The 27,594-nt window shown below is 49.8% G+C and overlaps 1 protein-coding gene across 1 annotated transcript; it reads right to left on the reverse strand.

Moving 5' to 3' along the window:
• Positions 1-1,108: 1,108 nt before the first annotated feature.
• Positions 1,109-25,880, reverse strand: LOC125739511 (cat eye syndrome critical region protein 2-like). The gene is made up of 17 exons (XM_049009696.1): positions 25,597-25,880; positions 12,755-12,849; positions 11,460-11,643; positions 10,562-10,680; positions 10,330-10,419; positions 10,101-10,147; positions 9,728-9,888; positions 8,379-8,462; positions 8,155-8,287; positions 7,255-7,384; positions 7,094-7,131; positions 6,647-6,738; positions 6,413-6,539; positions 5,470-5,840; positions 4,982-5,110; positions 4,148-4,895; positions 1,109-3,135 (listed from the first exon to the last, which is right to left on the reverse strand). The coding sequence occupies exons 1-17, from the start codon at positions 25,714-25,716 to the stop codon at positions 1,874-1,876; spliced, it is 3,930 nt and encodes a 1,309-aa protein (XP_048865653.1). The 5' UTR covers positions 25,717-25,880; the 3' UTR covers positions 1,109-1,873.
• Positions 25,881-27,594: the final 1,714 nt, after the last annotated feature.

A 27,594-nucleotide genomic window follows, 5' to 3' on the forward strand; every position in this document is an offset into this window, starting at 1 on the left:
CAGACACTCATGCCCCTTCAGTCCAAAGATTTGGGTGTATGTGTGTCTCCAGTTACCTTCGGGATGTGTGTGAGTGTGTCCCCTGTTGTATTTCTTGCACCCTAGCTTGTGCCCTGTGCTTCCTGGAATGCAGTCGTCACCGTAACTCTTAATCTCAAAACACCAACCTCGAATCGACGTCCATCAAACTTCAGGAATTTCAGGAAACGCACAGAATAAAGAGCTTCCAGCACCAGTACAATGTCTAATTGTGTAATTTTATTTCAGTAATAAAAATATTATCCTATTATACAAACTGGTTATGGGGAACATCACTAAAGATGAAATTCCATAGTCCTTACATTTTGTGAAAGATGGATATTGAATAAAAATGTGATATTTGACAAAGCACATGTACAAATACAGGCTATTCTTTGCGAAAAACAGATCTGGACAATAAACTGAGACGGACCCATTAACAGCCCTACAGTAGTAGAGTTTTTTTTTTTTAATTAAAGAAAGAAAGAGACAACATGCTACGTTAGCAGGACATGTCCGTGGTATGACATCGTGTCTGAATCCATGTGACGGCGAGGGGAGAACAAAGGATCAAATACCAGCATGAAGGTCCAAAAGCAGCACACGGGGAGAACCGGCACGGGGAGAACCGGCACGGGGAGAACCTGCACGGGGAGAACCGGCACGGGGAGAACCGGCGGGCTTCAGGAGATGCAGTGGTGCTGCTGATGGATGCGTGAGACACCAGAGTGCCACTAAAATGGTGCTTAGGCAGGAAATGCACCAGGAGTCTAAAAGAACAGGCCCCCAAAAATCTTCTATCCTTTCATACAAGAATCATGTTACGTATTTTTTTTTACCTCTGAAATTATTTACAACATTCAGCAAGTATCATTTCTGTAACTTTTGTGCTTAAAGACGGTGGTACACGCTGCCTGGCCGCTGACCCAAAGGGCCACGTATCACAGGAAGTGTGCAGCAGACAAAAGGTTTATCATTGTATCCAGTTCCCTTTTCAACAGAGGACAGACAGGGTGGGGGGGGGGGGGGGGAATGGAACAAACATGAAGCGAAAGTCCGCTGGCACATTAAAGGACTGATTCGGCAGGAAATAAAAGTTCTTGGGTCAAGGTGAAAGAAAAGGCACAGAAGATGGAGCCAGGACTGACACTGTGGTCGGCGTCACGCAAAACAAAATGCAGAGATATGCAAGAGTCACTAAGAACAAGGGACGGGTTGAACAAATCGATACAGGAGGTCAAGCAACAGAGCGGCACCACGCCATTTTGCCGTACTCTCATATGAAGTGGAAATCTGCGGACATCTGTGCAGCTCCAGGTCCTCCAGATCTGCAGGCCAACTCTGAACTGTAGGCATGCGGCAGCTGCAAAAGGTAGGTCTGATGTGGAGCTTCTCCCAAGAAGTGCCCAACAGGGAGACGACCTTCGTCTTCCAATGGCAGATGGTGGGGTACACAACCGAGGGACCACCTCCGCTGTGGAGAACACCTATCTAACTGCAGTTAACAGTTAAGAAACACCCATTAAGACACTCTAATTTGTTTGTGTGTTTTTTGGTGATTTTTACTGAATTTCTTAAGGAATAAAAACATACGTAAAACATTACATATTTTCTGGTCAAAGACATTTTATTAGGAATATGATCATTTATTCAGAGATGTACAAAGCAGAAACATCTTTTCTCTTCTTCACATGGGATACTTCTTGCTCAGCTACCAATTTGCGACTGAAATCCTCAGAAGGTCTAACTTCCATCCCCCCGAGATGTTCACACGATGAGCGTCTTAACGCCTTTTTGACTGGACCTGATCACGACTGGTCCTCTGCATTTAGAAATACACAGACTGACCCTGCGCTCACCCAAGATGGACATAGTGCTCGGGCACTGGAACCCTCTGTTGGACCATTATACCCTTGAAACGGTCCCTGGATTGAGGGGCTCTGAAAAAGGGCATGGCAGGTTGTTCGGGGGCAAAAGGCAGACACTGGGGCCAGCGAAGGGCATCTGGCAGACTGGAGGGGGGGCCCTGAGGAGCACAGAAACGGGGGGGTGACATCAAGTGGGGGGGAGCGGTACACTGGGTGTATTTGTAGCCAGCAGCATGGGGGGGCTGGGAGGCGAGACGACATATTGCTGAAGTGTGACTATCCAGGTCCAATATGTCCTTAGGACTCCCGGACCGATCCAGCGCCTCCTCCACCAGGGCCGGCCTGACCGGGCTGCATCGCGGGAGTTCCGGCAGGGAGCTGGGCGACAGCAGACTCGTATCGGAGCCCTCCACGTCCCGCGGGGACGCACCGGAGACAGGTACGTACGTGCCAGAAGACGCCAGGAGGCAGGTCTGCGGCGACGATCCAGGCCACTCGCCCGTGGTAAGGCTGCCAGTGCCGCGGTTTCCCAGAGGCTGCAGGCTGTATCCCGGCAGCTGGTACCCAGGGAATATGGCGGGGGCGCTTTGGCCCATTTGGTAGGGGTAGGGCTCCCTTTGCTGGTGGTAATGGGCATAGTGAGCAGGTCTCTGTTGGGGGTTCATGGTTTGAGGCGGTGCTTGATAGGGAAAGGGCTGCTGATTGGAGGAAGGAGATAGTCTTCCCATTGGCCGATTGTAGTGTCCGTCTGTCGGTCTGCCCAGGTTAAACGGATACACGGTCTCCCTGTCCCGCCCCTGGGAGTGGTGAGGCATAACTCGATTAGCAGAAGGTACTAGCCCATTCTGGAAGTGGTTGCCATGGCTACCCAGTATCGTCTGCATCTCGGGGTTGAAGAGCGCCTGCTTGTGCTGAGTGCCGGTCGGTGTGTTTAGCTGCGTGGGTTTCACAGCACCGGCGATGGGGAGGAGGCAGCGGTTTGCGGAATCTTCAGGCCTCTGGCTTGTATGTCTGGCCGGGTTGGGCCACACAGGGGGCTGGGGGGCAGGACAGCCGGCTGGCAGCGACGAGATGGCAGCCTGCGGAGAGACGTGCAGAGGCGCCCCCTGCAGTACGCGACAGACGGGCTGCAGGGTGCACCCCCGCTCCCAGCCGTGTGTCTTCAAGCCCCTCCCTCCACCATCAGTCCGCCTCCCTGGATTTGGGCCTGGGGGGGTCTGCACGCCTCCGTTTGGCTGGCTTGGCTCGTCTGTGGAAGCAAGGACAGACTGTCACGGGTGTCTTACTGGTGTCACACTGGTGCCCCAAGGGGCCACTTTTGGGACAGTGGACTTTGTCACGGTTTTTAGGGCCTACAATTGCAGAGGAATTTTAAAGTGTGCTTTTATTTTATTCACGTAATTCATTTTGACAAAACCAAAAGAATTTAGACCTCTGTAAACCAGATTTTTTTTAAGGTGGGGTAGGCATACGGGGGCCATAATTCATACAGAGGTGGCAGCCTCATCATTAGCCCGTACGCTATGAAGTGGTGATTGACGGGGAAGGGATCCAATCTGCTCCAATGAACCTGTGTCCCCCCATATACGCCCCTTCTATAAACGGAAAAGTATGATGATTTACATTATTTAATTAAGCACAATGTATTGGTTGTTGTAAGACTTTATGCTCAGGTCCTTCAGCATCAGTTCAGAAATGTTTCATATCTGAGAGAAACACATGCACACACACAGACACACGCACACACACACAGACAGACACATGCACACACACACAGACAGACGCACACACACACAGACACAGACAGACACATGCATGCACACACACACACACACACACACACACACACACACACACACACAGACAGACACATGCACACACACACAGACAGACGCACACACACACAGACACAGACAGACACATGCATGCACACACACACACACACGCACGCACACACACACACACACACACGCACGCACACACACAGACACACGCACACATACACACATACACACAGACAGACACAGACACACGCACACATACACACATACACACAGACACACACAGACACACGCACACACACAGACACACGCACACACACACACACACACACACACACACACAGACAGACACATTCCCCCATTTCAAGCTGCACTGACGTGATTAAAGGCGACGCCGTGCCTCACGTGTCTGAACGGATTTCTCAGCATTAATATTAACGAGGGCACAGCAGGCACTAATGGAGCGAAGGTTGTTCTTACTTTGGGGGGGTGCAGCCAGCCGGTGGGCAGAATGCCCATGTCTGCCCGCCTCCCCGCTGGACCGCAGCAGCGAGCTTTCAGGAGAATTCAGCTGCGGGAGGGGGGTAGGAGCCGGAGGCTGCTGGAGACCGCTGCCATCCCGGAGGGGCGGTGGGCAGGAGATGCCATCTGGACGTCTGGAGGATGAGCACAGCTGCTGGAGGACAAGGGCTTCTGGGCTGCCCAGAGGTGGAGGATGTATGGGGGGCTGATTGCGGGTGGGGTGCAGGGAGCTGACAGCAGGGGGCGCCCCATACCCTGGGGGCAGTTCTGACCAGGTTCTAGGGGGCATAGGATGTCTGGCCACATCAGAGTCAAAGGGGCATTGGGTCGAGGGATTCCTGACAGCACGGTCCTGCACGGCAGGTCCGGCTGGACTTTGGCCGTTCGTCGAGGTCCACGAGGCGACCAAACCCTTCCCAGGAGGGTAGAAGCAACCATAGGACCGGTACGGTGGCCCCGATCCTGGGGCCTGGGGTCTTTCCCCCCAGGGATGCCCCATGTGCCCCTTGGGCAGGAGGCGGGAGGGGTATGTGCTGCCCTCTGGTGGGGGGGCACATAGACCCCCGCACTGCAAAGGCTGAGGCCTTGGGCCCAGGGACGGCCCATGGAGGGGCCCTGTGTGGGGCTGCTGCCTGGGTTTAAAGTGCCGGGCCTCGGGGCCCATAAGGAAATGAGGGTCAAGGTGATGGTCCTCCCCTAGGGGGCGCTGGAGAGCAGAGGGGAATCACACATAGTTATAGGGAATAAGCAAACCTACGAAACATTAGATTACAAAAGAACCTGAGGGGTTACCTGCATGCTGGAGCCTGGGGGCTGAGAATTAGGGCCCCAAGAGCAGGATTCTGGGGTCCTCTGTTGAGGGAGCTCTAGTAGAGGGTCTGTAGCCATCGGCTGGGGCATCTCCTGGGGGCCAGACTGCTGCTGCAGCCAGAAGGGAACCAGGACAGAGGCTGATGGGTATGTAACGCGCTCCAGCGCTGAGGCCGACGCCCCGCCTCCCTCCTCATGCACATCATTTACATTCCCAGGATTCACTTGTATTGGTTATTTTAAAATTTTGGAATTTTGGATTCAGCTGGTAGAGGAGACTACTGTCACTGGTTAGTGTAAAGCACACCGCTCCAGATAAATTTGCTGCTTTATAAATGGGTCGTAAATGTCGATGTAAAAATTTAACTTTTGTATTTGAGTCAGAAGAATGATTAAATGTAAATCAGGATCTACATGACTAGGCTAGATCTTGGGGATGGTTAGGGATGGTTACTGACTACAGTACTCACCTGGTCAGTTGTCTGGTAGACCCTGGGAGTGGGGTCAGGTCCCGGAAGGGGCGTGGCAGGTGAGTCATGTGGACATGGGGGTGTGTCGGTCCGCTGCGAAGAGGGTCTGTGTCTGTCCTCCTCCACTGGGGGTGCCCTGCTGCCCTTCCCACCCAGAGGCCCGAGTCGGCGCCGAGCCGGCCCAGAGGTCCCCGCGAGGCGGTCCAGGGCCCCGCGGGACCTGGCGCCCCGCCCCCGCCGGGAGTCCTTGTACTCGCGGTCCTTGATGGTGGTGTGGAAGTCGTCGTCCGTGTCGCAGTCGTCCCCGGGGAAATGCTTGAGCAGGGCCTTGCAGAAACAGTGCCGCAGCGACTGCGCCATGGCTGTGAACTCTGGGGCCGCCGGACACACATGCAGCTAGTTAATGCGACCGTCACGGCACACATACCTCCCCGTCTTCCCTGAGCCACCCCACTGACTCGCTCTGACCCCTGCATTCATTTAAAAAGATGCCCCCCTCCCCAACATAGCTAAGGCAGTGACCAGAATGTTCCGAGGGCTCTCGCTGGCTTCCAGGCACCGCTGGACCCCTCTCAGCCAAAGGACAGCTGCATCGCTCTCCATTAATCAAAGTCAGGCTACCCCCTTCACCGCAACCTTTACTGCGGGCACACAGGCCCCACAGGCTTTTTTTTGGGGTGAAAAATGCAGCGGTTTTAGTGCATGAAGAGCCAAAGTCAGCCGCTCTAACATCCACTCCAACTCTCTTCTGTAATCACGGCCGTGTCACGCTGGTTTGCTTCATGTTGGAGAAAGCTTAGCGAAGCCGGTAGAGTTAATTGAATTTGTCAAAATGAGAAAAAAAAATACACATGAGGGCTTAACTCTACGGGTCCCCCCCCCCACCAGAAAAATCCCAAAGGTGACGGACTGGATGGAAATTCAGGGCAGGGAGGGACCTCACCGCTGTCCTCGCCGTTGTATTCCTGGCAGTTCTCGAATATCAGCCTGACGTCAGACACGAACTCCTCCCTGGCCACGTACTCCCCCTTGTTCAGCTTCTTCTCAATGGTGGACAGGTCCATTGGAGTCTTGCAAACAAAAACACACCCATGTGCCATGATAGATGAGGGGAAGACAAGCAACATCCTCGACCTTAAACCATCTCTGCTCACCTCCGTCCCGGTCTTCTGCTCACCTGGATGATCTCATGATAGTGGGGAGCGAAGGACTCGTCCACCGGCTCCAGGAATGGCCATGAATCTTTGTGTGCCTTGATGGTCTCCAGCACTGAAAGACATTGATGCTGGTTAGAACATGTAGGGGTGACCATGTTTCCTCATGCAGTCACTAGTATGACTTTCACTAAATGGGTTGGATGGGAAGGACAGTACAGCGCCCCCAATGGAGGAGGACTGACATAGACCATCTTCACAGCAGACCAACATGTTTTTAACCAATGATACTTGGGCTTTGTACAAGCACAAGTGCAGATGCATGGAAATCCTTTAGTTTTCTCCCATGAGGGTGAAGTCAGTCTTTTTTCCCTGGGTGCTGAAGCAGTTTTTGGTGTTAGGGGACTTATTCAAGGACCCAACAGTGGAGATAACCGCGCCACCATTTGGATTCAGGCGTGTACTCCTACCTTTGTACAAAGCAGTGTAATCGTCATCGATTTCAAAGCTGTAAGACAAGGTAAGGGAAAATTATCAGCTACTCTGTGGATTTCACGATTTGGGGGACACTTTGGGGTCCCACCATGGCCTGTGGTCAGGAGGTGAAGCGATGCTCGGATGGAGGCCTTACAAAGCCTTGGTCCTGTGGACCCAGCGGGCAGCGCAGCGAGGCTCCAGGTGCGGGGAATCAGGCGGCAGCTTCTTCCCCTGGGAGAGCAGCCATGCCTTCTCCTCACGCTGCCGCCGTCGATGTGCTCGCGCTGGAGGAAGACGAGCGGGACCCAAAACGGGATGTTAAATTCCACCCCCAGGCCAAGCAAGCCATTCATCCTCGTCCTCCCCAGCAAAGTCAAGCGATCACCAGGAGGACCAGGAGAGCCACAAGCGTCTCCAAGCAGAGCTGAGCAGTAGCGCGTCACGGAAGATGCACTGGCGGCTCTGCGCTCAGGCGCTAAGGACCGCACTCCCCCACCGTGAAAAGACCCTGCACAAACCGGACCCCCGAGACAGGTTCTGCTGTTAATCTATAATACATTAATTAGGATCAAAAGTTAATTAACCCCTGACAGATGACATGGGGGGGGGACGATTTTGGATGAGCTGGGTGGAACGTCCCCATACAGCATGACCATGATTCACCCGGACATCGGGCCGGGAGGAGGCTGAGCGAAGCGTCATGCATTATTTATAAGCACGGTAATAAATCACTCGCTCTGGGTTACGGCGTGACAGAGAGCCCCCCCCCCATACACATATACTTCCTTTGGTTTAAGCACAAGACTGATAAAACTACACCTGAGCAATATATTATCTCCCGCACCCCCCCCCCAGCCTGCACCCTCTCACCCCCTGGTGACTGCCCAGGGCCCCATATCCATCACAACCCCCCAGCTATGTGTCTCTCACTCTCCACGGCCCTGACCTCGTAGGAGCAGCATTCATCACCTCCTCCGCGTCTCCGTCCACGACCCTGGGAATGCACTCCCTGCGGTTTGCCCTCCCCCGAGGATCCGGTCCCCCTGTCCCTCACCCTCCACAGCATGGAGCCGTTCCTGGTCCTTGTACTTCTGCTCTTCCCGGTGTTGCTCTGCTAGTTCCTCCTCCTCCTCCTTCTCCTCCACCTTCATCAGATACTCCTCCTGCACCACAGCTTCAGCTGCCTCCTGCGTAAACACACGTGAATGTTGGCTATAAGTGTCCACAGGCCCGTCTCACGTAGCACCAATGGGGGGGGCGGGGGGCGGATCTCTTTACCACATTAGCGATGTGCTCGACGGAGATGTGACGTGCGCTGTGGAAGGGGTCAGGGTCCAGGAGCTTCTCCTTCTGTTCCTTCTCCTGAGAGGAGGATGAGAAACTCCATCAAAGGCCTGAAACAGACTAGAAGAGGCCCGCGCTCACATAAAGCACACCAATGCTAACTAGCATCAGAGATCCCAACAAGATCAACCAGGAAATCTGTGTCACTATGAAGCATTAGAAGATATTCCTTAATAAGCCTGCTGACTGTACTGCTCTTCATCCATCCATCCATCCAACTATCCATCCACTTCCATCTCAGTACAAGATCACAATGACCTTGGGCCTCTTGCAGAAAGCACAGGGCACAATCAGGATAGCAGCCTGAATGGTACTTACACCACACACACATTTACACGCTATGGGTAATTCAGACATCTCATTCATGTCTTTGGACTGCAAGAACAGAACAGAATGAATGAATGGAATGATACTTTATTGATCCCTGTGTGGAAAAGCCACATAACACAGGAACGACATACAAACTCCGCCCACACACACAAAGGAGATGGGATTTGAGCCATCAACCCTGGTGATGTGAGGCAATACTACCCCCCTGCCCCCCAAAAAAAAACAGACCAATTAAAGTGTTTCATCCATTTTAGGCAGTGAGGGCCTTTCAGAACGAGATGGGATGTAAGTAGATCATGTGACCATCAGTCAGCCACCACACCGCCAGCAAGGTAAGCCCAGCACACTACCCCCGTCCCTCACCGGGCCACCCCAACCCCCACCCACTCTCCACCCTGTCAGCGGCTACTCATCCAGGCCCAATAATCCAAGACCACGGCTGGCACAATAACCAGCGGTCAATCAAGGATCCCCATCATGCCCCAACCTACAAGCAAAGGTGGCAGGTGGCAGTGGGGGTCTAACCAATATCTGCAGCAAGCTCCACCCAGGCTGAGAACAAGAGGTAAGGGCCCCGAGAGATGACAAACGTGTATGCAGTAAGACCGTTACTACGGCGAGGCTCCGCACTGCCTCCGCTCTGCGGATCGCATCGCGAAGGGGGCCGCATCTAACAGGTGTCACGAATCAGTGTCACACCTCACTTTACTGGTGAAGAGCCAGCGAGGGATGCTTACATCTTTCTCTCTCACACACGTGTGGTTCCGGTCCCTTAACCGCCCTCCCCCCACCCACACACGCCTTTCAGCCTCCATCTACCAACCTAATTTCACGCTAGATTTGTACAGCACATAAATCCACGTTAAAAAGATGGCCACTCGCAGGGGGGACTGCCGCTCATGCGTTAGCTCGGCGGCGACGCAGAGAGCCGGGCAAAGCATCTGCAAACCCACTCTGTGCTCGATCATGCTGCCGATCTTGGGGAGGAAGTTCTGGCTGATGATCCGGTACAGCTGCCGATCCTGAGGCGAGAGCTCGTCTTTGAGGCGTTCGGCCAACATGACCCACTGCTCCTCCGTGTCACACACCAAGGACCAGGTACCTCGCACCCGTTCTGAGGAAGCCAACGCTGCCATCATCATCGCCATCATGAGCAGTTTTTCAGCTTTACACCAAAAACCTAGACTCACCAACACCTTCATCAAAGATGTAATTAATGTTAATTTTAATCTCATTATCATTCACCTTCAAGGTTGCATTTGATCACAGGAACTACTTAGGGTGACAGACAGAATAGAGGTGAGATCCATTAGCAGATCTACTCACCTGGCTGGACACCCTGAACCCCATTCACTTGTGCTGAGTTCAGCACACTGTTAAAGAGAGCAGATGTATTAAAAATAGCCTGACACCATTGAAGACCACATACAGCTACCATAGATGATGGCAGTTATTAAAGAGATTAAGCCAGTGTACTGAGAACAGGACAGCTGCTAACCGAGTCAATGACTATTCAAGCACCATCACGCTTGAGGACATCAGGCGGAGGTTCTACCTGCGCTCCATCTCTGCCAGCCTCCTCCTCCTCTTCTTCGGTGGCCTTCCCCTTTTTCTCTTTTCTGTCAATCTCACCTCAGGGACTTCACTACAGGGACAAGACATTGAGGCGTCAGTGATTAAAGTTTATGCAACAACTTATTATGAGATTCATCCTTGACCAATGACTCTGGCTTTATTTGAAGATTAGAGGCATTATATTTCGCATCCCCAGGTAGAACTTCTCTGACCTTGGTTTCACAATTACTGGCTCCTCCTTGTACATGCGTGTGCCATAGAAGTACCAGTAGAGGGCGCCGTTTCCATCTTGCCCCAATGGCTCCAGACGCAAACTGTCAGCATCCAGGCCCTGCGTTCAGTTTGGGAGTTACTCAGTTCCTCAGTTACTCTGTTCACTGCAGCACTAAGCAAAAGCACAGATGCTTATGAAATGCCTGGGATACAGTTCTGTGCAAAAGTCTTAGGCAGTCCAAAGAAAAGTTTAAGGCTGTTTATCTGGGTAACAAGTGTACTTTGGCTTAGAACAAAAAAACACAATTTAACATTAGAACATATGCAAATTAAGAGTAACACAATAAAAACAAGTAATAATTTCTTCTATTTTCTAAAAAGTTACTGATATCTAGTTGGATGGCTAGATGAACACCGCTTCAGTTCCCAAACTTCTCCTCAGGGGCACCTCAGCCGTTCCACGATTTTGTTAAATTTCACCAACAGCTCAATTAAGTAATTAAATGTACTGGTTTAAAAAGTCAGTGACAGATTGACTAGCTGTGTGAGGTGTGCTAGTGGCCAAGTCAAAAAATACATGGCTGCACTAGACAGTGTTGCAAATACTAGGATGATTTTAGCAGAGGTTCTGAAATGGCTAAGCTGACACACTTTGACAGGCATATCATAGTTTTACACCAACACGAGGATAATCTAAACATCATTTTCTTTGCCTGCCTAAGACTTTTGCACAGTACTGTATGTTTACAGGGCACTGGGTGCATGGAAAGGTCCGTCTCCGTGGCCACCAGGAATCAAAACAAACGACATACAACACCTTCAGACGACATACAACACCAGAGACTGACTCCGCCCATCTGCAATGAGTGCCGACTGATTTTCGACCTTGAGTGGTACCTTGAGCAGGTCAAAGACATCGGGGGCATCTAGGCGGTAGTCACAGAGCTGGTGTAGGAGGTCCACCTGCGTGCGGGGGGGTAAGGCCTCAAAGGGGCCTTGTCTCAATGGGTTTGGCTTGCCCTCCTCAAGCTCCCAACGGTAGCTGATGATGTCATCAAGGTAAGTGCTGAAGGCCTGCGGCCTAAAAGTTCAGGTAGGAGCAGGATGTGATCAGAACTGACAATGTGACAACTGTAACCAAAGGACCACTGAGGTCTTCCTTTAAGACATAGTTTATTGAAAGAAGGTGTTGCTTGCTCAATACTTCGTGTCATTGTCACAAAAACCCAACTTGTGGTCCTGGTACTGAAACATACTCCCTTTGTGTCGTGGTGTTTTGGACCCACTGAGAGTCCAGCTGAAGAAAGTTAAGAAAGTCCCATCAAACTGCACTGGTTCCAGTGAGGGTGTAAACAGCTGGTGTTTCAGCCCTGGCCTGTGTCCCATTTTCTCTGAATATGGGCAGGGGTCGGGGGGGGGGGGGTTGCGGATGTGCATCGGATCTGGGTCGAGTCAGTCTGATTAATTCAGAGCCGCAGACACCCCAGGTCCTGCTCAGATGAAGACAAGCAAAAGCTCAGGGTGGGGGGGGACTAGTGTGACAACAGAAAAACAATGGGTGTGTGTGTGTGTGGGGGGGGGGGGGCTGAAACAGGCTTATCATGCTGTGTGCACTCTCTCACAATGTAGACACGTTCCCCACTGGCCTCCCCCCACACTCCAGCTCCCCCTTCTGTAATGTGTGCAGATGAAAGGAACAGCTTTAAGAATGCCCCCCCCCCCAAAGTCAAACGGCTGACTGCACCCCCACCAGCTGGGTGCTAGAGGCCGTCTCATCCAATAAAAGGCTCCATCCTGCCGCCATTGCCACTGCTCTGCCGGGGGCTGGTAGAGGGATCGGGGGTGGGGGGGGTATGGGGGGTACTCTGAGGGGCATTTGCCAGCCTCTACCTCTCCATTGCCAAACCCACAACCCCTACTCCTGAAGGCAACACAAATCCACCCAATGCATGAGAATAAGGAAGGATGGATGGATTCGGATGCATGTCTATGGAAATGAGGGACCACACATTACCATCTGCATTATCCCTGGGCCGCCATCCTCCAGCTCAGAGGGAAAGAAAAAGCTAGAATTATGGCTGGGGCAGCAGAACCCTGAAAGTTGCTGAGTACATCCGTAGGTGGTACCCACGGCATCCCTAAGAGCGAGCGGCATCCACGCACCACGGGGGGGAAACCAGGCGATGACTCACGTGATGTCAGTGCGCTGGTAGCATCCCTGCAGCAGGGAAGAGACCAGCTTGGCCAGGAAGTCACGGTCCTGTTTCAGCAGTGCCTCCTCCAGCTCCTGTCAGAGGGAAGACAACAGCAAGGAGGTGAGCCTTCGCCGCAGCCTGAAGTGGCACTGCCCGCTTGGAATGGGCTCGTGGGCACGGCACGTGACTGGGACGGAGATTCCGAGGTTACCATGGACACGGCGGAAGTTTGATTTACAAGAAAACAGAAAGCAAAAGAGAGTTTAAAAAATGAGTAAGGCTCTCTCGTCTTGAAACAAAAGACAGAGGTTCAAGTTCAGAGCCCCGCATAATAAACCACTAACGACTGAGGGCTTATGAAGCGTTACTGATGTAGAGAGTAACCTGTAGACCATACGTGCCAACAATAGCATCATTAGTGCCATCCATCCATCCTCACTTGTACTGTGTAGGGTTGTGGTCACCCAGAAGCAATGGGCACAAAGCAAGACCCCAACTCATTGTTTTGGGCCGTGAGGAGAAAAGCTGGAGAACCTGGAGAAAACCCCACGACAACACACAGAGAACACGCAATCTCCACACAGGTAGTGACTCGAACCCAGTCCCAGGAGTCAAATCACTGCGCCCCCTATGCCATCCCACACAGGCAACCCCTACATGCTGTAATCAGCAATCTCAGACTAGAGGGGTAGAGACACCCCTTCGGCCCACAGATAGTGCTTCAGCTCACGTTTCTTCAACTCCCACGTGCCCAACAGCACTACACCAAAAACTGTGTAGCCTTCCCCCGCACTGCCGCCCGCTCCCATCGGAGCAGCTGACACAGCAGTCAGTGGGCCGCCCAAGTCATGTGGGGTGGGGGAGGGAGTGGGGTCACCTGGGGGTCACCGCACACACCTCGCAGCTGTGGCAAGGGGCGGAAGCCAGCACACCACAGTCAGCAGGAAGGAGGGCAGGAGAGCAGAGTAGTAGGGTGGAAAACAGGAAGAGGCGGCTGTGTCCGTGTTCGGGTAAGAAGCCAGGCCGTCTAGCCCAGGGAGGTATGGTGAGGGGGGCAGCCCAGGGCACCAGCGTTTCGGTGGGACATCACACAAACAGCAAGCGGCTTCTGCCAGACCCAACAAGATGTGCAATGCGTCAGGGAACCACAATGATAACTCGGTCGCATTGAAATGATGCATCAAAGTGGCTTCGGAATGTACGAGAATTATGCATCAAAGTGGCTGCAGAATGTTCCGGAATGACGTCGATGGGGCTGTGGAATGGTCTGAGAAGACAGGGTGTGTGTGTGACCACATTTTTCAGGTACCCACCATAGAAAACTCAAATTTTACAAAAATCTGTCCAAATGTCCCAACAATGTGATAACTGGTTTGTATTTTGATGTTGTGGGGACATTTTTTTGCAGTCCCCACAAATGGAAACTCAATTTTTATAAGAATCTGCAAATGCAATCAAAAAAACTGTAAGTGCCAAAAGTCATTTCATTTGGTTGTGTTACTTGTGGTTAAGATTAGGGCTGAGTGGGAGTTACAGTTATTGTTGGAATTAGGGTTTTGCCCATAGAAGTGAATGAGCGATCCCCACAAAGATATGATTGATTGTGTGTGTGTGTCTGTGCCCTGGTCCATGCCGGCCCGGATGACCATGAGGAATGCAGGGCCTCTCATTACCAGCTCCCTCTCCCTTCCGCCGGACGGCCGGATCCCCTGCCTCACTGACAGCCCCCATCCACACACCTCCGCCCCCGACCGCCCCGCCCACAGGGAGCACCCATTCATCAGGACGGGCCACACTTTGATCACACTTCAGACCCCAGGCCAGTTGGGGAGGGGGGGGGGGGGTTCATTGGATTAACACCACCCCTTTCTCCCTTTGAAGTGAAATTCAGCAGTTCAGATGATGAAGAAGGGGCGAATTAATATTGCATGTGTCTTTTATTTCGACTCTCAGGCTCCCGGCATCTCCTACTCCCACCTCGGGCCGCCGTTTAACACACGTCCTGATTAAACCGGCTGCTGAACGGCTCCCCTCAACCCCTTAGCACAGCTGGGTCGCTCCTGGAGGTGCCCACAGCAGGGATCAAACGTGCTCCCGCTCCCCCAAGTAGGCCCACAATGCCCAAGGATTAGAGCTGCACCAGGGGTGAGAGATCCTTCACCAGGGTGAAGGCATGCGAGTTCCAGAGAACTATGGACAGAGAGAGTCTAATGGAACGTACCATTCATTAGCTGGAGACAAATGTGACGGGTGACTTGTCTCAACAAGCCTCCTCTCAAAGTGAGCCAAAGGTCAAAGGTAATGCAAACACTGTCATCAATGCCCCCCCCTCTCCCCATCCCAGCCCCAAGCAAAGACTGTCAAGCGCCATCTCATGATAAACCGATCTTCATCAACTTTGACACCCCACAGAAGCAACCTGACAGGAATCTCAAATTCAGCACGGTTACACCTGGAGCAAAGGGCTTGCATTAACACAGTGGTTGTCAAACTCGGTCCTCAGGTCCCACTGCCCTGCTTGTTTTCCAGCTATCCCTGCCCTACACACTGCTGATTGACTGAACACACCTGATCCAGGTAATCAGAAGCTGAAAGACAGCTGGGACTTGTGTGTGGGGCAGGGATAGCAGGCAAACAAGCAGGGCAGTGGGTCCCGAGGACCAACTTTGAGAACCACTGCATTAACAGATGAGTAGATAACCAGTAGGTCCGGGACATTTGAATTCCACTAGATCACATGACATGCCTCCCTTCGCGGACAGCCAATACCCATTCAGTGTCCATTTATGCAGCTCCCTTGCACAAAGACGGATGCTTTCCTGAACCTGAAACAGCCTAGATCTACAAAGTCTCAGCACAAACAGCACTCCTGTCGGCCCAGGCCAAGAATGCTTGGAATATAGCGCTTGTTCCACGGCCCAGTTATCCTCCTGCAGAGAGCTGCCAACCAGTGACCAGTGGGGAGCGACGAGCGGTTTCCACACAAGACACAAACACATCCCATTTACAAGCCATGCTACGGCCACACTGTACTTCTGACCTCTGGCTGCTTGGCCCTGGAGCCCAGCCCAGCCACCAGGAACGCATCAGAGCCCAATGACATGCCCCTCTTACTTCCTCCGCATTAAGAGACTGCAGGACAGCATGGATTTGGGACTGAAGGGGAAAATGAGCAAGCAAGGAAGGGAGGGAGGTAGGGAGGGACTAAGCTTAATGGTCTGACTAATGGCCTTTCCTACAAAAGGCAACCCCCCCCCCCCCCAACTCCAATCTAAACATCCTGACCCTGGGACCACTAGCTAAAGTTTATTGCGGATCCCGGCCCAGAAAAAGCCGTTCCAGTCATCCTCCCCGGTGGTGTGGTTGTGGGGGCTTTGTTTCAATGTCAGGGGCAGGTGCGGGGGGGGGGGGTCCTGCTAATGAGGTCACTCTGCAGGTGAGTATCATAAAGTGAGGTTGAGGAGGGAGGAGCAGAGGAGGAGGGTGAGGGTGACCCTCTGTAATGAGTGAGAAGACCTCCTTTCTACATCAGATTGCAGACTGGGGCTAGAATGAACCAACCTTTCAGAACGAGAGCTCAGGGGACGTGTATGGCAAGAGCTCAGAACCACAAGCAAAGACCAGAAGGATGCGAGTTCCAGATGTTTCCCCAAACACACATCCAGCCGCCAGTCTAATTTACAGACCCTACCCACCACCTGAGGCTCAATTGCTTGAGTTACTTCAATGCTCGTCCAAAGGAGATCATTGGGAATTCATGAGCCTAAGATCTTCAGGATAAAATCTTGGTAATTAATGCATACATGAGTGTAGCGTAGTTTGGATTTTACAGAATGAGTTACTGTCGAGTTGGAGCCTAAGTTAAATGGCTGAAACACGGCCCAGGTGAGAGCTGGGGAGACTTAGCATGGACACAGCCGATCTGACCGCTCACTGTCGTGCCTGAGCAGGAGCGGAGGGAAATGTAGCATTTGATCCGATTCAGGCTCTCGTGACGCCAAGGCCAAACAGCTGTCTGCTTGGCTTTTGTCCTCCCCTAAATCCGGTCAGGCGTAGCTCCAGTCTTTAAAAAAAAATCGCTGCCAGCCTTAGATCTGAAGAAAGGAGTGAGCCCATCTTAAGAGGATTTTACAAAGGTAATATTTCTCTATAAAAGAAGAGTTTGCCCCAGAGGAGAGGTGCAGCGCGGATCTGGCTGTGCCTTTGTTAGAGCCGGTCCTCTCGACCCTCCTAAATCCGAGATCGGAGCCCCACCTCTCTCACCCTCCTTCTCCTCCACCCCCTCTTCATCCCACACGTCTCCCCCCACGGCCAAAGCTCTCCAAGCCCTTCTAGCCCAACCCCCCCCCCCACGCAGTGCTCCGGCTATGCAGTGACATTCCCGCCAGATACCATACCACACCCCCCCACACATCACTGCCCCCAGCTCCGAGCTCCATGTACGAGTCTCACCATCTTGCGTAAAAATTACTGCACGACTCTAATCTCATTTCTGATCAACAAGACATAATCCAATGGTAACGTGTAGGATAGAACCACATAGTAAAATATTACAAAATGTTCTACTCATGGGCCTCCAATGATCTTCCCAGTGTTTCCTCCCTTTGAAAACTCCGGTCCTGAATGCACAACAGGCGGCAGAGACCCAGTGGAGAGGTCTGACCCAAACTGATGACATGTAGTGGGGGGGATGGAGAGCGGCAACAATGGAAGCGACTGAAACCAGGCCCAGTGCTTGCCTGCCTCTCAACACCCCCCCACATCTGCACACCGCTGCAGCACCCCCCCCCCCCCCCCTCCATGCACAACCTTCACGCATGTGCTCAGCTGTCATTCCGGGCTTGGAGTGGGGGTGGGTGCTGACTGGGCGTGCCGCTCGAGAGAATGATGCGTGGAAGCTGGATGTGTCACCGTGCCGGGCTGGAGAGTCGGGTGAAATGGGTCTGGTTACTGCTCAACCTCATCTTAAAATGCTACGTGATTGGTACATGGATACGTCTCCCCAGTGCCAGATGAACTGACTATTTAGATGAAAAAAGGCCCTCTTCAAACCACAAGGCCTCTCCTGGGGCTTCGTGGACCCCCCTACATTTATTTAGCAGATGCTTTTATCCAAAGCAACAAACATTCTTGATAAGGCAGGGTCAGACGGTCCCTGGGGTTAAGGGCCGCGCTCAAGGAACCAATGGTGGCCTGGGATTTGAACCAGCAACCTTCCATCGCCAACAAAACACTTTTTCCCCCCATCAACAGAGATGTACTGTCCTGTTATTACTATAAATGAATGGGAGACGTCTCACCTCAAATTTAGTTTAAGTAATAAACTCCTTCTACAATGAAAGGGGCAACGTCTACAAGAGAATAATGAAACATGTGGGATATGGAGGCAAGTCAAAGCACCTTTATTCTCAAGGTGGAAGTGGAGGACGAGTCACCATCTGGGGTGGCTTTTGTCCACACAGGATTAATTAGGGATGATTATCAATTATCGTTATAGAACGGCAGTGGCTAGTGCTGTGTACCGGCAGGTGAGAGACGGTCCTGATACATGGAAACTACCAGGGCTGAGGGTGATTCCTGAACTGACAGATCCGATTTCCAGGCTGAATTCCCATTTAGATTTAAAAAGACTATCACTTTGGGTCAGGGAGAATAATGAAATATGACAAACAGCATAAAATACAGCCTAAAATATACTCCAACATACTCAAACTGGATGTTGGAGACATCTTAGCAAGAACTAAACCCTTTCAGGTTCTATCAATGCCAATCTTCACTAAACAATAAAGGGTTCTTCAATCTCACCCACCCCCCTCTCCTGCTACCTGCAATGGGCAATTACATACGTTTTACTGCGGCTTGAATTCGCTGCTGTACCACAGGAAGAATCTGCAGACTGCACACTAAAATAAACAGAGTGCGGACCACGTGTGAGAATTCACAGCTCCTCGTCGCCCGTTTGCACACCAGGAGGAAGCCCTCATCGTCCCACCGAATAACCTTCACAGCGAATTAACGTGACCACAGACAGACTCAGTGTCTGCTGGGTGCGATTCAAGCCCTGCAGAAGCCACGGAGGGGCCCCGCCAGGCCAGTTACAGCCCTTCACGACAGCCTGGGGGCTGCCAGCGCACAGCCTTCAGAGTTTAATTGGCCACCAAGTTCAAACAAACAAGCCGGGCCCCCAGAATCACCCCAGTGCCTTAATTCACTGGGGCAGTGTTCGTGCCATCTGACGACACTGCGAGCACTGTGACGGCGCCCCACACTGGCGGGGCTGTTGGTAGACTGTCCGGCACACCAACCTACCAGCTGCTCAGCCTCTGCTTATCGCTGTGGATAACGCGCCCATAGAATCATCCACTGAGTTTTAATCAATCTGCCCTTAAAACAAATTACCCCCAACGGGGGAGTTCCACATTAAATAAATGGCTGCAGAAAAAGGCTCAACCCCCCCCCCGACACACACACTTCACCAGATAACATCAGTCAGATAATGAAGATGTATGCTAACAGAACTGTGTCACAAAAGCAGCCCCCACCCACATGTCCCCCCCAGCCACAGCACATTTGGGCTGTCCGGCACAGGGAATTTTGGGGTTTGTTGCTGCACTGCTGGGAGGTCAGGTATGCGCCATTCAGACAAAGGGAGGTGGGGGGCTGAGCACCCCACCCCACATCACATCAGACTAAGCCTGACTGGGTCTCCACTCACTGTGTCCAATTTCCACAAACCATGGAGTCTCTAGGAGCAGCACACTGTATGATGTGTCCTGGGCGTGACTGAGGGACGACTGGCAGTGATCAGATCATGTATCATTATAATATTCCAGCAACCTTCCCGCCACGTATCCTGCTCAGGGTCACCAGGTCATTAAAATGTTTTTAGAATAAATTCCTTATTAAAATATCACACTCCATGACCCTGGGCAGGATGTGCAGTTGGAAGATGGATGTACGATCACACATCATAGTCACAGCCAGAAATCTCCTACCAGAATATCTTCTCTGCACTTTTAATGTGTTATTATGGCACCAATGTCCTTCAACGTGAGGGAAGATAAACGCTCTTCTCACGAACAGACTCCATTCTGCTGCTGAAGTCACCATCTTGCATGACTGGCACGAGAGTGTGAGCATGTTGTTCCGGACAGGAATGTACCAACTGGACGTGGCTGCTGAAGGAACAGGATGGGCCATGTGGGGATGAGAGAATGCCAGATCAGCACGGACAGCTGAAGGCCTGACTGCTGGAGAAGGGGCCTGTTCATCCTGAGTACAGATGACCCCTTCCTGCATCCCCCCTCTTCTCTACCTGCTCTGGCAACCCTGCTCAACTGTTCTCAAAACCAAATCTCACACAAATCTTAGCACTGGGGAAAGAAAATCCATTGGGGGACAGAACATCCTCAAAGTCATCCACACTCAAATGTAGCCACTTGTCTCTTGAGATTCTCCGATCGGTCGGCAGCCAATTTTCAGTCTTGATTACCCGATCAACGGCCTGTAATTTGACTGATCTCAAATAGCGATTTTGTCTACGACGTACAATATGTGTGTTTAAGGCCTTAAAATGCATGAAGTTTCAAGCACCATAGTGGTACTGTCATCTCTGGTCTGGTAGTTTTACCAAAATACTGAAATATCTGTCATTTGCAACCTATTGCGCAAAAGAAGCTGTTGGATGACAAGAGGGACTGACTCTTTCCAAACAACGCAGAGATGCTTCATTTAAAAAAAAAAAAAACAAACTACCTTAGTTTCTTGGAAGAGCATTGGCCTGTCACCCAGAGCCATTTTTTTGAGTAGTAAGTGGTTACTGTTCTTTTGTAAAAACATACCGTATATTTCAACCAATTTCAGATTCATTCTTAAAGCAAGCCTCTTAATTTCGTTTTCTAGTTTTCAGTGATCAGTGTCAGCCAATTCTGGTTACAGTGATCAGCAAAACACCCTGGCTGGAGCATCTGGAAATAACTGGAAAGGTTGTAAATCTGATTAAAAAAAAATAGTACAGTGTCAGGTTGCGGGGCAGACGTGCAGGCAGGAAGTGGGGAAAGACGAGGCAGGTAGGCAGGATCGTCGGGAATCGGGGTTTGATTAAGGGAATGGGGCTGACAGCAACAAACTAACATTAATGACAAGTCTGGGGAAGATGGACTCAGACGCGGACTAAATACAAAAGACAAGCCGAAAATAACAGGAAACAGCTGGGCATGATTGGGGAAGCACACGTGGGTGATCAGGGGGCGTGGCACACAGCAGTTTTAACAACGGGATTCAGGCCCATCACTCCAATGACCATCACCAAACGACCTTCTGCAAGAAAGACAAACTGTTCCAGCTCTACTGTGAGAAGGATGACTGATATACTGAAGCAAAACTCAGATACACCAGAGAGCTAAATCCTGGTATCACTGCAACAATCCCTTACCGTCTTTGGGAAACCCAAGGTTAAAGGGCCTTAGACTTGGGGGAAATAAAAGGTCTCTAGTTACCAGTTGCTTTGGCATACAATGGACCCGTACTGTATCTGATAGAACTTCCAATCTACCTAAAATAATCTTTCATCTGTAAGGCCACTTTGTGACCTTCAGTGGTCTGTTGGAAAGCTTTGCCGCAAACCCAGGCACTCAGCTGCCCGGATACTGTCACCATCAAGCCTCACTGATGTAATCAGGCTCATCTGCATGCGGCATAACACAAGCGGGTAAAGGAAGGCTTCCCATTACATCCGCTAGGATGGATTTCGGCATACACCCGCGGCGGGTCCCAAACACAGCTCACACCCGCGGCGGGTCCCAAACACAGCTCACACCCGCGGCGGGTCCCAAACACAGCTCACACCCGCGGCGGGTCCCAAACACAGCTCACACCCGCGGCGGGTCCCAAACACAGCTCACACCCGCGGCGGGTCCCAAACACAGCTCACACCCGCGGCGAGTCCCAAACACAGCTCACACCCGCGACGGGTCCCAAACACAGCTCACACCCGCGGCGGGTCCCAAACACAGCTCACATCTGCATGGATTTCTGCTCACAAGAGCTCAATGACACCTGGGGGCTTCACTCTGATTTTAACTTCACATACGGCTTATTAATGTTTATTCCAATAGTAATACATGAAACCTTATGCTTCTACAGAGTCAAAACTGTGCCCATCACGCACACAAACATACTGCCACATATACCAGTTCACTCCAAGGAGCATTAAATGGTCCTAGACTCCTTTCATTGCAGTAAGGGTCGATGGAAACCGGTGAGTTATTGTGCCAATCCGTATCAAATACGGATTTGTTTACTTCAGTTTAGAAAAGCCTCAGAGATCAAATTGCATTTAATCGCTTGACTGCTGCTTTAACCGGGAGGAGAAAAGCGTAAGGTTTTGTTTTGCCCATTCATAACAGTGGCTATCTTACGGGAGTAATTCAGGTTAAGCATCTTGATCAAGGGTACTGCAACTAGGCTCCTCCTGTCAATTAAACCAGCAACCTTCAGGAAGTCCTTCACTGTTATGCCCCTTGCTGACAGTCATTAATGTTGCAAATGAAAGACAAGCTTTTGCTGAAACAACTTAATCTTCGAACTTCGTCTTAAAACAAACCCCAAAAAACGATTCCTGGTTTAATTCATTTTACTTCCTTACATGCGGCAAATTCGCCAGAATACCTCACGACTAAATCAGAATTCTTCTGAATAAGACTAACAGCTGAAATGTCACTGTTATAGTTCCTGGGTGTCATATCTCAACATTCAAGCGAAAGTCTGTGCCTCAGTGGCTTAAGCCTCTGTGCCTATGAGCAGAAGGTTGCTAGTTTGAACCCTGTGGACTGTGCTACGAAGCGGGGTTACTGGGCTACTGGCTTTCCGGGGTAACTTGTTGGATTTCAGGTACCACAGTTTAAATGAACTTCACATTTGTTCACTTACATTTTGCCCAGATTACCTTAAATCCGACAAGTTACCCCGATAAACAAGTAACCCCACTTTGGAGTACAGACCACTGGCCTCGGCAGAATAGTCCCAACAGTGGGCCGTTGAGCGAGGCCCATAACCCCCAGCTGTATGTCGGCTGCCCTTCACTGCCAAGACAAGGTAGGTGAGAAGAGGAATTTCCTCGGAGGGATCAATGAAGCGTGATTGTTATTATTCTGAACACCAAATCTGCTCTCTCTTAAAACACTGAGATACACTGCATTCATAGCATTGAGAATAATGTGATCATGCAAACAGTGAACAGTAACAAGCAAGAAATCAAACCAATTGAGTCCAATTGAGTCCCATTTCCACTCTGTTCTCATCCTGAATGACGGAGCATGTAACTCTTAATGTAGTCGTCATTTACACACAATGTGTGATGAATATATGTGCAGTGTATAAGCAGCCCGGGGTCTGTTTACACCTGTGGGTTTTTCATGTCGGTTCAGGGTCATCAAGCTTGCGAACACACACCGCGATAGTTCCCCTTTCAACCTATAGAGGGTGGAGCTTCAAGGCAGGACAATAGAGTTCTGTGTCCCTAGTACCATCCGATATAGAACACACTCCAAATAGGGCAGCCCCCCCCCCCCCCAAACTCTTAACATAGTACGAGCAAGATTAAATTGTATTACGCCTTAAATTAAGGATTCATTACCATTCTAATCTTGGTGTGTTCACAACATCATGGACATGGACGATCTCGTAGAAACTCAGTATATAGCTTTACGTTTTATTTTATAGAATTCCTACCGATCTAAACGCATATAACGTGGGCTGTAAGTGTTGTGTGGTTACACACTCGTGAAATCCAGTCGTGGAGAAAACGCTTTCCGCACATTTTCGGCACCATGTCACAGGCACTAAGAAATCGGAGTTAATAATCAGAATAAACTGTGGACTTAACGCAACAATCAATTTTACCACAAGCTTTGACATGTGCGACATCTGTGAGCCCAAGGTGAAGAGAACGCCGCTATTAGTGAGATGATGCATTGCCAATTAAAGGCTTCATTTATTAAAAGGTTTTTCACAGATTGCTTAACAGCTAATGCACCGACACCAGCGCCTGCCAGTCCCGAAATCGCTTCTGTCTTAGCGATTATCTTTCAGCACGGTGGCGCTGGTACAAACGACGTTATTAGGCGTTTGAGGCACCAGGGTAATATACAGTGCGTGGACGTAGGAACGTGCGTCAATGTTAAGGACTGCAGCTGCGGAACAAAAAAAAGTTCACGTAACAAAATTGATCTACACACAGTATCCAAAATAAAGTTCGCATAGACTACGCATGCGACCTCTGTGCATACAGACTGTAGTGGACTGGACTAAATTTTCTCTCTTTTCACTGGCAATCGTTTCTGGACATGAGTGATGGTTTATCTGTCTCAGTTCAGCTGCATATTTACCGCGCAGGTGGAAGCCTGCAGAAGTTGATCAGTGTATGGTTAAGAAAGTGCTGTACACTAATTCATACAAAACTGCGCAATATAATTTTCTTTGCCGGTGATTTACCGTCAATAAGGTAACAACGCCTTTGCACCACGTTCTTCTCATGGGAAAAAGTTCATATTTTAATCCACGTTTGCCAAGTGGAATGCAAGAAGTGCACGCTTGAAAGGAAAAAATGAAGCGCTAAATCTTGCACGTCACCTTCATTAATGTTAAAATGAGCAGCTCCCAAACACTCATCGCATTAGTGATGCATTATTTGCTTAGTGAGACTCGGAGACCAAGCACGACGGTCAGGACGACCCCAGTATGAGCCGCTACCCCCAACATCTCAATTGGCGCGTGCATCCAGGTACGGCTAGCTGGCGGTGCGACGCCGCTACATCTTAACGCAAGACAATGCGCTGAGATCGAAATGAACAAGTCAAATTTTAGAAACATTTACAACGCATTTTAAAAGCAGACAACCTCGTCGCTCGCCAAACAATAAAGCGATGCGTTTTTAATACCCCCTGTAAGGGGATGTTGAGGAGGGGGCGATCACTGATGCGTGATATTGACCTTACTTATTTTCTTCGAGAATCCTATCTGTTCTTAAAGGATCAAAACAATTGTCACTTTACTAATCAGATGCATCCACAATCAAGCAAGTCCACCGTAATCGTTAACTTTCGATATTAGATTTAACACAAGTCAGAGCGTTCAGTGCGGTTAGACACTGATAAGCACCGTTATTCCCATTGATAGTGTGTAACAGCGCACGTACGGTCCCCCACAAACCCCTCTCCCAACGGCATATGCCTGCAGTCATCCCAGCGATTAAAAGGGAACATCACTGGTTATTTGGTCACCCACAAACGTAGATAAATTTCAAAATATCATTATTGAAATATAACAACACAAAGAACTGCTTGGTTTCTAAAGTAGACAAAAAATTATGGATAATAAGCACATAATTCTGGACTTGATTTTCATTGTATGCATGGTAGTGACACTTTAACATGAATGTAAACTGGCACCCAAGCGGCTGAATCAAAACCAGCGCTACCTTCATCGTGCACCTTTATCGATGTTAGATATTAGGTGAAAAGTGATTCATGCACAGCCAATATTAGCTTACAAAATGAAAACAATCATAGCCAATCACAAGGCAAGAATTTACAAAGGAAACTATTTGTGCAGAAAAGATTAAACGTCAAAAAAAACGAATCATAAAAAGTTTAACGTAGTATTGCTTAATTGTCCCATATTTATTTTGACACAACATAATTAATAACCGAACAACAATTTGGTAAACAGGTTGTCAAATAGTTAAATTTGGAGCGGACCTCGCCGAGATCACACGTATACAAATGTATGGAAATCGCACGCACACCCATATCACTTATTTAAACGAACTGTTTCTTTACCTCAATTTCAAAGTCTGGAAGATTGAATGCAGTCCTGAAAAGTGAGCAGAAGTGGGCTATGGCCGGGAGTTCCCACCAAGACTGAATCTCTTCCACAGAAATTATACGTCCCCGGGACATTTTCCACCTGGAAATGGTAAATTTGTTGCTCACATTAGAGGTGATACCTCTAATCAATTCAGACAGCCTGTGTCAAGTAAAACTGAAACTCTTCTAAACGTAACAAAGTTATTATTGACGTTGCAACCAATCAGTTTCCATTGCAACCTGGTGAGGCTGCCACAGTCTGTTGTAGTCTGAATTTCACAAGTCGGGAACAGATGGGGAGACTCTACCAATTCGAGAGAGGGGGGTGGCTAATGACTTAAACGAAGTGTGTCACGCTGGGAATGTTACATTATAAATATAGAACTTTCACTTACTGCGTTCATTAGATTATACTAGTGTGCTCGGTAATTACACTTCACAAAATTGGGACGCGTGTAAATACGTATCTTTCTTACAATGCAAATACGGCTGCCAGCACCTTCTCGGGTTATTAGACTGGTCTTCGCTTAAAGGGATGGCTCGTAAGGTTTGAGAAAGGTTGGGAAAAGCGCTTCTTCTGCATGTCCTCTTGAAGATGTCCTGTGTCGCTTTAACATCCACAGGGGACAAAAGCAGATATTAGGAGAGGAAGGGTCAGTGGATATCTTCTTAAAATGTGAACTTTGCTGGTCAAAAATAATACGAATAATCTTAAAAGAAACACTTCCATATTATAACCTCGACTCAAAGCCGAACTTTCATCGAGCACTTAAATTACTGAATAATACGTTAAAAGTATGAGTTTTATGAGTAGATTTGAATACAAGCCTGTCTCTAAAGTTGTTAATGAGCACCTCATATCTGAAATTCTACCCACAATAGACATTTCAAAGTAAATTCATTGTATTATTTTAAAAAAGGCTTGGAAGTAATATTTACAATCCAAATTAAAACATCCGTTTTTCTTAGGTTAGGGATAGCCATATTTTTAAATACACCTTCCCACTAGTTAGAAAAGCTTTTGTTTGTAAATGTAACAAAACTTATTCGCGTTTTAAATGTTTTTAAAACACGTAACTATATACATCATTTGGTTTCTCCACTTTCTCCGCCTGGGTCTCATGTGTGTGGAGTTTGCATGTTCTCCCCATGTCGTCGTGGGGTTTCCTCCGGGCACTCCGGTTTCCCCCCACAGTCCAAAAACATGCTGACGCTAATTGGAGTTGCTAAATTGCCCATAGGTGTGCGTGTGAGAGTGAATGGTGTGTGAGTGTGCCCTGCGATGGGCTGGCCCCCCATCCTGGGTTGTTCCCTGCCTCGTGCCCATTGCTTCCGGGATAGGCTCCGGACCCCCCGCGACCCAGTAGGATAAGCGGTTTGGAAAATGGATGGATGGATGGGGTTTCTCCACTTGTAATTATGCGTGGATTTGGCTCCCCCTGTCGGTGAAACAAATTATTTTATAAAATACAGTGAATAAAAGTTGCGTAGGGATGGCATGGTCGTTAATGCTGATTGGCATCTCTAAATTTGCTAATTGGCGTCTCTAAATTGCCTTTAGTGTGTGCTTGTATATGTGTATGTGTCCTGGACTGTGAACTGACTACATCACAATTACAAATGCAGCTGCAAAGGCGAGTCATTTAGCATAAAAAATTCAATACAGAAGACATCTGACGATCAGTCCTTTGATAGGGCTTTACATGAAAGACATAATTATCTGGGTCCAAACTGCAGGTGTTTCGGTCACAAAAACTGTAGAATGACATCGTGGGTCAAGGTAAAGGATCTCAAAATCATGACAGCATATGCCAATCCTGGACGACCTGCATCAGCGAAGAGGAGCAGTGGTCTCTAGCTGATCCTCACCCCCAGGGACAAATGGACACTTAACAGGATTGTTGCTGAACACCACAAAAGAATGTCCTCAAAAATGGTGAGAGGAAAATTAAGCCTGATCCACTCTCAACA

The sequence above is a fragment of the Brienomyrus brachyistius genome, chromosome 3 (genome assembly GCF_023856365.1).
Source record: "Brienomyrus brachyistius isolate T26 chromosome 3, BBRACH_0.4, whole genome shotgun sequence".
NCBI lineage: Eukaryota > Metazoa > Chordata > Actinopteri > Osteoglossiformes > Mormyridae > Brienomyrus > Brienomyrus brachyistius.